This window comes from Malaclemys terrapin, chromosome 4, assembly GCF_027887155.1.
Source record: "Malaclemys terrapin pileata isolate rMalTer1 chromosome 4, rMalTer1.hap1, whole genome shotgun sequence".
NCBI lineage: Eukaryota > Metazoa > Chordata > Testudines > Emydidae > Malaclemys > Malaclemys terrapin.
In genome coordinates this window covers 14901433-14915776 of record NC_071508.1, presented here as the reverse complement: position 1 = coordinate 14915776, position 14344 = coordinate 14901433, and the positions used below count along the sequence as shown (strand labels likewise).

Genomic DNA, 14344 nt, shown 5'->3' with positions numbered 1-14344 from the left:
GCTTAACGTGTGCCAATCCCTTCTAGGATGAAAGGCACTGTAGAAGAATCCCCATTAACACCCAGCTTTATCAATTTCCTGGGGCAAAGCCACAAATAGACCCAGCTGCCACAAACAGACATGGAGTCTCTCTTCCCAAAGATGCCATAAAACCAGGCTCGCAATTTGCACCCACACAGGTTTGGTTCCTCTCAGATGGAAAGACGGCACAGCCAGCACCAATCAACTCTCCATGTTCCACCAGCAAGTGGTGTGCGGACTACAGGCCAGGGACTTCCCGCAGCATCGTCAGTTGCATGCAGAGTTCTAGGGCTTTGCACACAAGCATTGCTGTGCCCGCAACCGAAGGCACAGCGTGAAAATCATTTTATCAAGTTCTACACATGCACACACAAACACAACCATCCCTGCTTTCATTAGTAGTACCCTTGTGGCTCCCACAGCTGCTGCTTTGCCTAGAAAAAAATGTTTAGCCCTCTCAAAGCCCTTGTCTCCCAAACACTGTACAACTAGTACTATTCCCATGGTAAAGAAGGGGAAACTGAGGCACAGATTCCCTAGCTTGCCTAACAGCAGAGTCTCAATGTCAGAGCCAGGACTGGAACCCATGAATCCCAACTCCCAGAGCCATGCTTATACTGTGATAAAAAGAAATGAAAGGTGTCACTTGGTGACACTAGTGACTTCAACTAACAGAGACAGATGAGTCCCACTCCTCCTCCCGCACCACTGTACAAGGATATCCTTTGTTCACTGGGGAGCATTACAGTATGAAGGTTAACACATGACAGTAGCAGAGAACAGAGGTAATTACAGAAGCACCAGCAAACCTTCCAAGCCATTTATCAAAAGCATCCCCTGAGGAGACAGGTAAGACGATAAATATTTCACAACAAATTCGTGCCCAAGGCATTTGATTCAATAAAATGCACGCCCTCCCCACCCTATTCAAGTTCTCTTTGATGGGAGTCACATGTCAGGTCAGCCACACTGAAGGTCTCTATTGAAGGTCCCATTCTCCTCCCAGCCCACTGGCCTCCCTGGGGACAAGAGTGGAATGTACAAATTCCACTTAGTGAATAAAAGATCAGAGAACTAAACTGTGGCCCAGATACAGCTGACTAGCCCCTCTTTGCCCCCAGTCCCAAAGCACTGGAGTCACAAACTGTAGTTGGCCTTTGTATTCTAAAGGCCGAGAGGGGAAAGCAGGGTGGGGCAGATTCAAAAGGAACAGGCTGTGCTGTAAAGTGGTTTGGGGCCAGGTTAGAACAGCAAAAGGGACTGAAAGAAGAGCAAGACTGGCATGAATCATGCTGGCAAGGGGCCTGAAAAAGGTGCCCTGAAGGAAAGAGGGTATGAAGTGAATAACCAGCTAGGCCAAAAACCCCAACGAAACAAAACAAAAATAGGATTCTCACATACCTGTCTCTGGCTCAGAATTAAAACTTCATTACTGCACGCATTGAACTTGGGAGTTCTTGTTGGCTTCTGGTCACATCAATCCAGGGCAGGGCAGAGGAGCACTGGGAAAGTTACACAGAGAAGCACCCTTGCTTTCCCAAACCTACTACAAGGCACAGAATTCTAGCCAAGCACCTCGTTAGAACCTGCATCAGGCTGTAGCTTTAAATATTCCCACATAGGCACACTGGAGAGGAACCCAGCTGAGGCTGAGTTTACACCCCAATTTCACACACACACACACACACACACACACACACACACACATTATCCAGTTATAAACTAGGGGTGAGCCTGAACTACATCCACACAGCCAGACCTCCTGGAACTTTGGGGAAAGGTTGGCTCTGGATTCCAGTATTGCAGCTCCACCCATTTCTGTCATAAGCCCCTCCCCCTACGGATTAGGAAACCAAGCAATGCAGGTGTTGCAAACTTAGTATGTTTCTTACACATTTCAGCTCTCTGGAAATCCAACCCAAGATCAATTAGCCTTGGTTAGGTCAAGCTGTAGCTCTTGCAGCTGGGTGACATACAAATCAATTTCCTCCTCCATTTCTGGAAATTTGCCAAAGGCCTTAGTTCAGCTGCTGGCATTCTTCTTTTTAGAATAAAGAGCCAACCCCATTTTCAGCAGTGTTGTTTCTTTGGGGAAGCAGTACTGCTCCTTAAAGTTGTGTCACTTGAGGAATACTTTCTGCTTAGAGGAAGCAATTCCCTAGTTACACAATTATTTGTATTGTAAACTGTTTGGGATAAGGACTGCCTCTTTGTTCTGTGTTTGGACAGTGCCTTGCCCAATGTGCCCCTGGTTCGTGATGGGGTTCCTAGGTGCTACCATAATACAAGTCAGAGTAAGAAAGAAGTAACTTACCAGTAACTGGAACCCTTTGAGGACCACACTGTCGGGGAATGCGCCCCCAATGCACAGAACTACTTAGCAGTGTCATGCCCCTTAGCTGCACAAGCACCCCAGGACAGTCTGTGCCCAACTAATAAAGGACATGGGGGCCCTCAAACATGCCAGTTCCTTCTCCTGTAGCTACACTGGGAAATTCTATCCATGAAACTGCTGCCAACAGCAATCAATTGCTATTACCAGGAAGGCGTAACCTCCAGCAGCAAGTGTTCCTAAATCCTGGCGATAACCCCACCTCATACTTGTTTTCGAACTGCTCTACAAGCATTCCTCTCACACCTAGGTATCCTCATCCCCACTCCACGATGGGATACAGGAGGCACAGAGACCAGGCCACTTAGCCCAAGGCCACAGAGCTAAGTGTCAGAGCCATGGCAAGTTCCTATGCAGCTCCAAACTCCCAGTCCAGCCCTCACCTCTCTGCACTACTGCACCTTGCCTCTCATAGGAGCTTTGGTGTCTGCCATGAAAATGGCAAGTATGGGGGCAGAGACCTAGATAGGAGGATGCAGAGGGGAATTTTCAGTACCCATTTGTCTCCTTCAGAAATACTCTGGAAGCAGCAGTACACAGCACAGGGTGAGAGTGTCACATCACTTTCCCATGGCTTTGGTATAGTGCCAGGTTTTCTTGGGGGGTTTTTTTGCACGCAGGAAATTAACAAAAAAAGAAAATCTCAAAGTTCCCCATGAATTCCCCCCACCCCCAGTTTTTTGACAAGAACAAAATTGGTAAAAAGTTTGTTTTTGAAAACTGAAAAAAATACAGAGGGAAAGAGTTGGGGTTTTTTCCAATTCCATTTTGTGTTGGGGGAAAAAAAATAAAATCAGAAGATTTCAACCAAAACAGTAGTTTTCTACAACAGCATTTGTTTCGATTGAGAAGCCATTTTTTGTGGAAAAAATCCGACAAAATAAAACCGTTTCGTCCAGCTGTACTTGTGTTCCGGTGACTGGAATACACCGAGGTGCCACACGCACATGGCCAAGCTGGTCACTGGCCCCCTCCTCAACAGTAACCCCACCTCAATCAGGTAGCACTGTGCAAGGGCATTTTTCCTTTCTGCAGAACAGACACTCCCCTTCTCCTCTCCCCACAGTACCCTTCACTTCTGAATTCATTTCCCCTTCCCAAAGCTCTCCCCCTTCCCATACTTCTGCCAATGATGGGCTCTGAATTTGCTGCTCTCGTCTTCTCCTGGAGAATCGGATCTGCACCACACTTCCCAACGGCTCCACCGCACAATTTTGCGCATCAGTGCCGTGCTGAACACCCATATGGAAGGTCAGAGGCCTACAGCTTCAGTCACTATGGGATGACCAGACACTATTCTAGTGTCCCATTAACACGGTAGTCAGGGTGCTGTTGAAAGTGTTACAGGCACTTTAATACAAAAAAGGACTATTGTAACAGATTACTACAAAGGTCATTGTGTTTTTTTGACAGCAGAGTTGTAACTATAAACCTGGGAACACAGATACCAACAGAAATGACAAACCAACCCTTCAATTGGGGTGCTGTGAAGACCTGCCAGTTGTTTTTAGAGTCACCGTACCATTAGTAGGTGCAGCCATTCACCTGCCCTTCCCAGCCTCAGGGCTGGGTGCAATGCCTGCAGAGGCAGCTGCTGGAGCAGAGGGGTCACCGATGCTGGGCCTGTGGGCCACACTAGCAACCTGCCAGAAGCCTGAGAGCTGCACGTGATTTGTATACACAAGAACAGGATGCAGACACCCTGATCTCAGACACGGAGGGGCAGCCCACAGACTTCAGGTGCCAGCATGCCATGCTCCAGTTCCACCTCAGCAGAACATGGGTGGGGGGGTAGGCTGCACTTGAGGCCTCCACAAGCCGCTAGCAGGCTCCTTGCTCTTTTGTGAGGGGTAACAGACAAAGCAAGGACATGCTGTACCCAGCTAAGCGTTTGCCACATACAACCGAAAACACAGTAAGTGCATCAGCATCACCTTCCCAGGGACATCTTGGGAGTTTACCCTGGCTCTGTACATGATTTAAAGAATATTTAACAGAAAAGGACATCAGCCTTGCCAATCCTGCAGACATCAGTGATGAGCAGCGCACACTGGGGGGGAGGGATCAGAGACAGGGACACGTCAAGAGGCAGTCCGTTTCCATACCCACTGTACAATCTGTAAGCGAGGTCATCTCTCTAGCCAAGACTCCAAGTACAGGTCGTCTTTGGCTCAGGCAGGAGGAAGTATCCCTTTTGGCTCCCCCCACTAGGATGGCTGCCCATGGATGGCTGGGTCATTGGTCAGACTTGCAGCCCCCATAGCAGGGAGGATATACAAGCAGCAAGTCAGGATGCTGGCTGAGGAAGAAGTGCTATTAACCCATTAGCTCTCACTCCAACTCGTATCAGGCAGACATTACAGTGACAGAAGCATTTGAATTACCCTGACAGACAACACCTATTAACTCACCAAAGCCCTTAGATGAAGCCATCCTCCCACGCGTGCCCCTAATTAGCTCAGGTGCCCATCATGTGCATTTACAAGCGGCACAGTAGTATAGGAGACAAGTCCTGACCGTAAGGCATCCATGGGTAGAGGTAGACTTGGGATTTTCTCCAGTCTGTACAAAAAAGAAAATTTTCCCCTCTGAACAAACAACACCCCTTTGTGTTCAGTTCGGTATCCAGCTCTGCTGGATTGCACCCCAATTCCGCAAGGCAGGGAGGAAAGGGTTAACTGCTGCCGCTGCCTTGAGCTGTCCGGCTGCGCTGGCCCCTGTGGATCTTCATGTGTTTGGATAAGTGGTCACTGCGGGCAAACTTCTTTTCGCAGGTCAGACACTGGTAGGGCTTGACGCCGGAGTGGGAGCGCTTGTGGCGCGAGAGCTCGTCCGACCGGGAAAACCTGCCGGGAGAAGGGAAGCACGTTGGGTTCTTTTGGCTGCACATTTACTGCTAGCTAACCTAGGAGAGGATGGTCATTCCTTGAGGCCACCAGGGCCAAGCCAGGAAACAGCGCAGAAGACGACTGTGGGAACTAGGAAGGGGTAAGAAGGCCTAGGGGGTAGGGCACTGGATTGAGACTCAGGACACCTGGGATCAATTCCCACCTCTGCCACAGACTCCCCACATGACCTTGGGCAAGTCCCTTAGTCTCTAATGGTATGCCTACACCAGAAACGCTACAGTGGCATACCTGTAGTGTAGAAACTTAGTACAGCGAGGGGGTCCTTCTGTTTCTATAGTAGCTATCTCCACAAGGCAGCAGCTGCATTGATGGAAGAACTTTTTCATTTACCTAGTGGTGCCTACACTGGGACTTAGGTCAGCTTAAATACATCACAGAGCATGCAATTTTTCACAGCCCTGAGCAATATAGTTAAGCCCACCTAACTTTGTAGCACAGACCAGCCCTCAGCTCCCCACCTATAAAATGGTGATTATACACCCCTGTGAGGGAATTGGTGAGTGAGAGGTGCTTGACTACTACTGTGATGGGGATCAGATAAGCGCCTGGAGAGAAATAGCAAGCACCAAAGGGGTAGAATGAAAACATCTTCTTAGCCAAAGTAATACTTGGCATTTGCATAGCGCTTTCCACCTAAAAGCTCTACAGACATTAATGAAACCTCAGCTCCCTTGTGAAATACAACCCCCATAAAGACATAGGGGTGAGCGCAGCTTGCCTGAAGTCCATGTACTACAGATTTCCCAGTTCCTCCTTTCACAACTACAGCACATAGCCTGGCATTTCCTCCTTTTGCTATAAACACATACCAGGCCAAGTGATCCCTGGTGTAATTTCAATCACGGACGTGGGTGGATTGACACCAGAGATGAATTTGGGCAGTTGTCTCCATTTTGTGGCTGGGAACAAGGCCACAGTAGCAGCAAGAATTTCATCCCGGTTAGGATGGGCTGCCTGGTCTCTGCTCTCCTCCCAGACCGGGCTAATTAGAAAGAACCCCAGACACACAGTACTGTTGCCAGCGAGTGTTTCCGAAGGGATGCCCACACACAGCCATCCCCATGGCAGGCGACTAGGACGCTTCCCTCATTCAGAACCTGCTCTCCCCTCAAAGAGCCTAGAAACTCCTGGGGACTGGATAGACACGGACTGGGAATGGGGTACAGTGCTTCAGACCTCTAGGTCACCGCTTCAGAGCCAGACCAGGGCAGTAGTGACTGAAAGCCAGTCCTTACCCTCTGGCAGCAGTTCTTGCTACAGTTCCCTATGGCCACGCCATCAAGCCTCCCATACAACTGGCCCTAGTTACTCCCTTGCTGGAAACGTTGGCTGAGAGGCTGAATGGAGTCAGGGACAACGAGCTGCCCCTCAGGCTTGGAGGCAGTCGCTCCAGGGCAGGGTAGAGGCACAGTGCTATGGGGACACTTGCTCTGTAAACAAAGGACTCCGGGGCTGCCAGGCCAGTCTCTTCCACAAAGGTTCTTCTCCTCCCCCATGGCACAGGCTCAACACAAGCTTTCCCACACATTCCCAGGAGCGAGTCCCGGCCCTGAGCTCGTGGGACACTTCCAGGAGCTATTCTCCATTACCCACTCAATCCCTGGCTTCCCTATGAAGAGCAGCATTCGTTCGTCTGACAGGGCACACTAGCTCCCCCCATAAACTGTGGCAGGAGTTCATTTCTCAAATGATCAAGAGCCAGCAGGAGGCAGCAGCTTCCCATCACTATCAGCCTTTGCAGCATTCCAATCCGGGGACAGACATCCGCTCCTCAGCGAACTCCACGTGCGAAGGCTGCATGCACCAGTTTCACAGTTCTAGGCTGGAAGTTTCCATCCTGCGGCATGTTAGTGAAAGATCCAGAGACTCACATGGCCCTCCTCCACCATGGTACCTAGATAGAGCCACCTACTCAGCTCCTTAATTCCACATATGAAGTGGATCAGCTTAACATCTCACGAAAGCTCTTTAAGTGCATTCAAATCCCTGCCCAACTTCTCCAGCACCCTCTTTCCTCCACCCTAAACAGGGTGCCCAGAAATCCAAATCCTCAGGCACCATCAGCATAAAGGTCTGCTGCAGAACTGGACTTGCACGAGCTTGGGTTTGGCAGCATCTGCATTAGAAAGCCTCAGAACTGACGTGATATCACTGTGATGCTTCATGTTTACAAATATAACTGGAGAACACCCAACAAGGAGTACAGGAGAGCATCTACTCCCTATTCTAGCTCTGAGAAGCTCACACATATGGTAGAAGCATTAGACAGAAGGGTTTTTCCATATGGCTGAAACATACTAAAAGAATGTGGAGCGAGAAGCTTCAGTTACACTCAGGCTCACTACGATAGTATTTCAGTTCACATCTGATACAGTAAAATGCTGCGCCTGTGGGTCTGTTCACCACTAACTGCAGAAATTCAACAGATCCCAAGGCAGTCTCTCCAGGCCTTCCAGGAGAAACACTGGCTTATTTTCTAGCCTACCCATGAGCAGCAAATTCATCAGGATTTTTTGTTTGTTTGTTTTAAAACAGTGAGCGATTTGATTGACAAGTTCCTGAGGACAGCAATGGGTGATCCAATAGAGGAGACATTTGTAAGCGGACCAATTATAGGAAGCAAGCTCTGGAAACAATCCTGCACTGGCCAGGGAATAGACTAGGAGTAACATTTTCAAATACACCTGACTTAGGAGCCAAACCATTTAAATCACTTTCAATGGGACTTAGGTGTTTTTAAAAGTTTAACCTAAATGTCCTGAGAGGTCTTTCTATCCCAGCCCTCCTCAAAGGTCTGCTTTCTAGAATTCACTGTAAAAACTGAATCCCAGAACAAGGGCAGGTTATTTCTAGTTAAAACTCCCCTGCTGCATTAAAAGTTACGATCTCAGTTAAAACAGTCAGCATATGAACAGCTGGGGGAAGCAGAGGCCTGAAAATTTATACTTGGAAGTCTTGGATTTGCTATATATTTAGTCCAGGACCCAGTGCCAAAAAATATTGTTAGACTGAAGGGACAGTGAGGTTTTAGAATCAGCTCTCTCAAGAGCGTTCGAGCTAGCAGAGGACGCGGCGTACCTTTGAAGAGAAGTCAATGCCAGCTATCTAAAGGGACAAGACAACTGCTGAGTCAATCTTGCAAATGCACAGGAAGGAAGCAAGAGGGTAAGCAGAACTGTGAGATTTGCAAAAAGTGGGTCACGATCTGCCAGGGCCAGATGGGACAGATTTCCAAGGACTCAGCACCCACAGCCCTAAACATGCTGAGCTCCTCTGAAAACCTTGTCTTGAGTGCGGGTACTGAGCACTTGAGAAAAGCAGGCCCGACCAGCCTGCTGCTAATCTTTATAAACACACGCACAGGCCAGATCCTGCAGGAGGCAGTCAATGGCTTGGCTGCCTGGCAGCCAGTGGAAAGGCAACCTGAACGCCAGGCTTCTCCACTTGCACACCCACCTCCAGCCGCAGTTGGGCCAGGTGCAAGTGTAGGGCTTCTCTCCAGTGTGGCGCCGGAAGTGCGCTTTGAGGTGGGAGCTCTTGGTGTACATCTTGCTGCAGCCAGGGTGCGTGCACTTGTGGACCCGGATGACAGAAGGGGAGACCTTCTGGAACTTGGGGGAAGCCTCAACCCCTCTTAGAGTCCCCAGCGCCGCTGGCCTCAGAGCGATGGGCAGGGGGGCTATTTTGACGTACTTTTGGTCCAAGACAGTCACGGGGGGCTGGGCAGCCTGAGGGACAAAGGTCAGGCTTTGGCCCTGCACGCTGACCACCAACTGGGCCACCCTGATGCCATCCACAGCGCTCTGTGGTGTGGGGCTCCCACTGTTCATTTGGACGGGCTGGATCTGGAGGATAACTGGGATGCTCCCAATACCCACCGTCAGGCCCGCAGCACCGGCTACCCCCCCAGCCTCAGCAGAGCTCAATGCACCCCCTTCCGGAGCCATTCTGGGCGCAGGCTGCTCCCCAGGGCTCCCTAGGTTGATCTCCGACTTGATCTCCAGCTTCCCTCTGACAGGCTGTTTCTCGCTCAGCTCATCCTTGAGGAGCTCCATCTTCTCCTTCAGGAACTCCTCAATCTCCTCGAGGGTGGGGGTGAAATCTCTGGAGAGGTCATTGCAGAAGTCGGGCAGTTTCAGATGAGCTTCATAGAGGGTGGCTTGGGATTTCTCGCCTTCTTTCTTCACCTTGGACACCAGGAGGCAGGCGTCTTGCGCAGGACAGCTGCCATGGCGAAGGAGAAGACTGGAGCCATCCGGAGGGTCGGACGCTCCTGCGTCACAGTCTTCCGGCAGAACAGCAGACGGCATCTTTGTCTTACGAGCATCAGTGTTGCTGTCTAGCCAAGAGGTGCCAGCTGGAGGGACCAGGGGGTCTGAAGCAGGGAGCAAGTTGCTGCAATTTAGAGAGACCATTTGTTGACCAGTGTCCCTTCTGCACGGAAAGATGTTAAATTGACTGGGTAGGAAGCCTGTGTAACAATTCAGCTGGGCAGCAGTACAGCTGGTAGTCCTGATATTGCGGGGAAAGCGTTAGCCCACCTGCAAAGGAGCGACACCAAGGAGATTATTTACCAGTGCAAACATCTAGGAACAATTCAATTACAAACAAGCCACTGTTGGGTTTTTTGTTTTTAAATTGCTCTGTTGCTCAAACACACATCCCAGTTATTCTCTACCTAAGAGGTCTGCAGAGGACTGTATTGTCATGTGATATAGGCTCTCTTCCTTGTTTCCATAATTTGCATTAGCAGCCACCTTCACACCCATGAAACACTTTCCTGATATCGCTCTTCTGTTTCAACAATCACTGCAGTTGCCAGAGGGACGGTTTGCAATAGCACATGGGAGGGGAAGTGGTTTGCATAGGCCTGACTAGGAGGGGGAGGTGATTCATGAGATAAAATCTAAGATATAATTAAAAGGAGCAAGGAGAGAGTTTGAGAGAGAAAGGAAGCCCATGCTAGAGCCATTTGTGAGCTCTTGGCTTCCTGTGAGTAAGCAAATGCATGGGATTCCTTCAGAGCTGTCCAAACCAGTTGTGCCAGTCCTCGCTAGCGCCATCTCCCCAGGTCCCTTACCATCAGGAAGGGCAGATTCTGAGGAGCTTTCCAGTTTTAGCAAGCCCGGCCTTAAAAATAAAAAAAGCACCTGACTTAGTTCATGATCTGCCAAGGGCAAAACGTAGGACAAAGACCCTAAAATTGCTCAAGGCCTTTCGCAATATGGTTCATAACCCGTCCTTGGCATGACTTTGCATCTCTTGCCTGGACAATTCACCATGAACAGAAGCCAACACCGGGTGTATGTGAAGCAAGAGGGGACATTGGGCCATAACAGTCTCACCCCATCTTCAGATCCCTGCGCTGGGCTTCCAGCTTTCCTCCCACATGAAGAGGAGTTTGAATGTAAAAGCTCTACGCAGCCCCAACCCTGCCTATAGCTCTGCTCCCCTTTCACCCCACCCCCATTTCCCCTCCCCCACTTCTCAATCCCAATACTTCCCTCTTCATCCTGCCTCAGCTCTACTCCTTTCAGGCTGATGGCTATGTTTACAACAGCCTCCCCCTCTCTGCACATCATGGACCTTCCTTAGCCTCCTTCCACTCTCCCCTTAAAAGCCAGTTCTTCCCTGAAACCTGCCAGCGCTGCGGGGACCAGGTTGCAAAGTCTGGGTGAGCTGACTTGTTCTTGAACCCTCCACTAACAAGACCGACAGCTAAACAGCATAGTTATATGAGGGTCCAGCCATTAGAGCACTAGTCTGGGACTCAGGAGACCAGAGTTCAATTCCCTACTCGGCCAGACTCCCTGTGAGATCTTGGACAAGTCATTTCGTCTCTGTGCCTCACTTCCCCTTAGCATGGCCTTACTTCACAGGAATGTTGGGAGGCCAAACATTAAGAAAGTCATAAGAGGCTCAGATCAATGGGGCCAAGTACTTAAGACAGACACGCTCTGGATTTGCCAGGTATCAATGACAGCATCTTGCCTACTGGAAGCATTTTTTAGATTTTACAGGTTTAACTAAAATTCACAGCATCAATCTACATGGATGACAACATTCAAGAGTTATTAACAGACATGTCATGTATAAAAAACCACAGAGCCAGCTTTCACCGAAGCATATCGCTGGACTAGGTTAGCTCTTTAGACATTAGTTTGTGTTTCTATAGCATATTTTCTTTGCTATAGTGTTGTAGCCATGTTGGTCCCAGGATATTAGAGACACAACACGGGTGAAGTAATACTGCTGGTGAGAGAGACAAGCTCTTCAGGAAGAGAGCTCTGTGTAGCTGAACGCTTGTTTCTGTCACCCACAGAAGTTGTCCAATAAAAGATATTCCCTCCTCCACCTTGTCTCCCTACAGCACCTTTTGTTATGCGAGGATCTAAAAGCATTTTAAGTCTCCCAATGACCCTGGGAAGTAGGTAAATATGCTGAATTCACAGATAGGCAGCCAAGGCACAAAGAGGTAAAGTGCCTTGTCGAAGGTCACACAACGGGCAAGAGCGGGGAACAGAACCCAGAAGTCCCCACTTCCAACCTCCTGTGGTAATCAGTACAGCGCATTCCCGCCCCTTCTTTTTAAAGGTTCAAAACTGCAAATGACTATCAACTCTTCAGGGCAAGGACTAATTTACTAGTTTTGAACAGGGTCTAGCGCAATGGGACCTCTGAGCTACTGCAAAATAAATGATCAATAATTCGGATACTAAGGCATTTCCACCGTCATCATCAGTGACCAAATACCATGAAAAGAGCAGATACAGAAAAGCCCACAGATATAATAGTCAAGGGCTAGTGAGCATGCACAGGCATTAGCATGCAAAAGCTGCTCTACAAAAATGAGAGCAAGGAGATACCTGCTCCCAGGTGGAATGGGTCCACAAAACGGATTAGACTTACTTGAGGCAAAGGAAAATGATGATTGAAATACAGGACCACGACTCAGATCTGGAGTCTATCCCTGGCTCCGCCACGCACGTCCTGTGTGATCTTGCAAGTCACTTTACTCTCTGTACCTCAGTGACCTCTGACAAATCACTGCTCTCTCTGCCTCTCTGCGCAAGGGGGCTAATAAAACTGCCCTACCTCACTTGCAAGGTATTACCAGGCTAAGGAGTAGTTTTTAAAGTGCTCCCAGGCCCTGGGATGAGAGGCAGGGTATTGTTAGCAGCAAAGCACTGGCTGTGGCAGCGCAACTGTGGGCCACATGGATCTCTGGTGATTCCCGGGAGCTGGAGTCTCACATGACTTAGTTGCAGGCTCCATATGCTGCCGGGAGTTCATAGTGAAAGGGACTGCAAATGAAACATGCACAGTCCAAACGAGCACGCTGTAAACTGACTTAGTGCCATTCCCCGGCTTATCATGCAACTTCCCTGCTTACTCTGAAACCTGCTTACTCTAGCCACTATCATTCATGGCAAGATCAGGTCCCGCCCTCCAGGCACTCCTGAATGGCCAGCTTTTCTGTCAACCAACCTGTCCGGGGGTTTGTGATAGGACACACACACACCCCCTGCAAGCCGGGGGAGACCGGACTGAGTTACACTCACCACATGACGCAGCCAAGTACACAGCAGCCATTCAGCCTGGAAAACTCCTCTGGGCTTCAGCCTGTCAAGCGCGGGGCGCCTTTAAAGCCCAGCCGGGGGGAGGGTGTGTGTGTGTGTGTGTCTGCACCAGCACACTGGGCGTGTTCCCGGCCCGCAAAACACAACCCCCCCTCCCCTCCCCGCGCACTGAGATCCGCGGGAACGCGCTTTCCTCCGCCTGCCTGCTGTCCAGCTCTGGGCATTCCCCAGCCCAAAGCCAGGGACCTGCAGGAGTCTCTCCCCAGCCCGCCCCGTGTGAACGCAGCCAACCCGCATTCCCCGCCCGGCTCCCCTTCCCACCGAGCACGGGGCGCGCGGGAACAGGCCCCCGGGGAGCGCATCTGGGCAGAGTCACCCACGTGGCGGCGGCTTCGTTTCTCCCCCATCCCCTCCCCTCCCAGCGCAGGCCGCCGGGGGGGTTAGCGCTCGGGGTCTAGTGGGCAGAGGGGCCGCCGCCTTTCTCCCGTGCTGGATTAGGGAGGCTCGAGGGGGAATAATACGGTCAAGTAGCCGAGGGTCAATGGACCCCGCCCACTTCTCCTCCGGGGAATGGGGAGTTTAGGGGAGTTACTTTTTTCTTTAAACCACCGCGCTGGAAAAAGTGAAAACATCAGCATCCCCCACCCCCTCCCTTCGGCCCCCAAACCGGGCCGGGCATCCCCCCTCCCACTGCCCCGGGAAGCCCCCCGGCAGCTCAGAACCGCCCCCTTCCCGGCTGTGCTCCTCTTACCAGCCGACTGCCCCCTTCCATGCTGGCACCTCCAGCTCCGCTCGCTCACATGACCCGGGGGAAGCTCCAGCCGGAGCCGCCGCCACCGCCCCGCCCAGCCGAGGGCTCGGCTCGGTCCCCGCAGCCCCATTGGTGCGCGGCCGCTGGGGCTCGCCTGGCCCGCAGCCGGAGGGAGCAGCATGTGCGCGGCAGAGCAGGGACACGCCTCTGTCCTAAGCCCCACTCACTACAGCTGAGGGGAGGGGGGGGGTGTTTCTTGAGGGGTATTTAATAAAAATAGAGCCATTAAGGGGTCATCACCCCGGTAATTAATGGGGGGGGGGTCTAATAACTAATAATCACATTTAATAATTAAGGGCTGCGGAACAATCATCCGCATGCTTAGAAGTTTAACAATCCCAGCAGCTGACGATTAATTCACAATTCAGAGATAATAGTGAATAACCAGCAGTTAATTGTAATTAGAGGATGCAGCAATGCCACTAAAGGACAATAATAAAGAGGTTAATTAAGGAATACTGGATAATTAAGGATAATAATACGGACCTTAAGTACTGAGCCTTTATCTGCCAATAAGGACCGGTGGGGACAGTGAAAGGCCAGATTTGCAAAGGTATTTAGGCACCTAAAGGTGCTGATCAGCATGTGGTGTAATTTTCAAAAGCAGCTACGGTGCCTAATGCCCACTTTA

The 14344-nt window shown here is 50.4% G+C and overlaps 1 protein-coding gene across 1 annotated transcript; it reads right to left on the bottom strand.

Annotated features, from left to right (window-relative positions):
- Positions 1-3740: 3740 nt before the first annotated feature.
- LOC128836588 (Krueppel-like factor 15) lies at positions 3741-13762 on the bottom strand. The gene is made up of 3 exons (XM_054026990.1): positions 13654-13762; positions 8779-9863; positions 3741-5259 (listed from the first exon to the last, which is right to left on the bottom strand). Exons 2-3 carry the CDS (start codon positions 9735-9737, stop codon positions 5088-5090), a joined length of 1131 nt encoding a protein of 376 aa, XP_053882965.1. The 5' UTR covers positions 9738-9863; positions 13654-13762; the 3' UTR covers positions 3741-5087.
- Between the last annotated feature and the right edge of the window lie 582 nt (positions 13763-14344).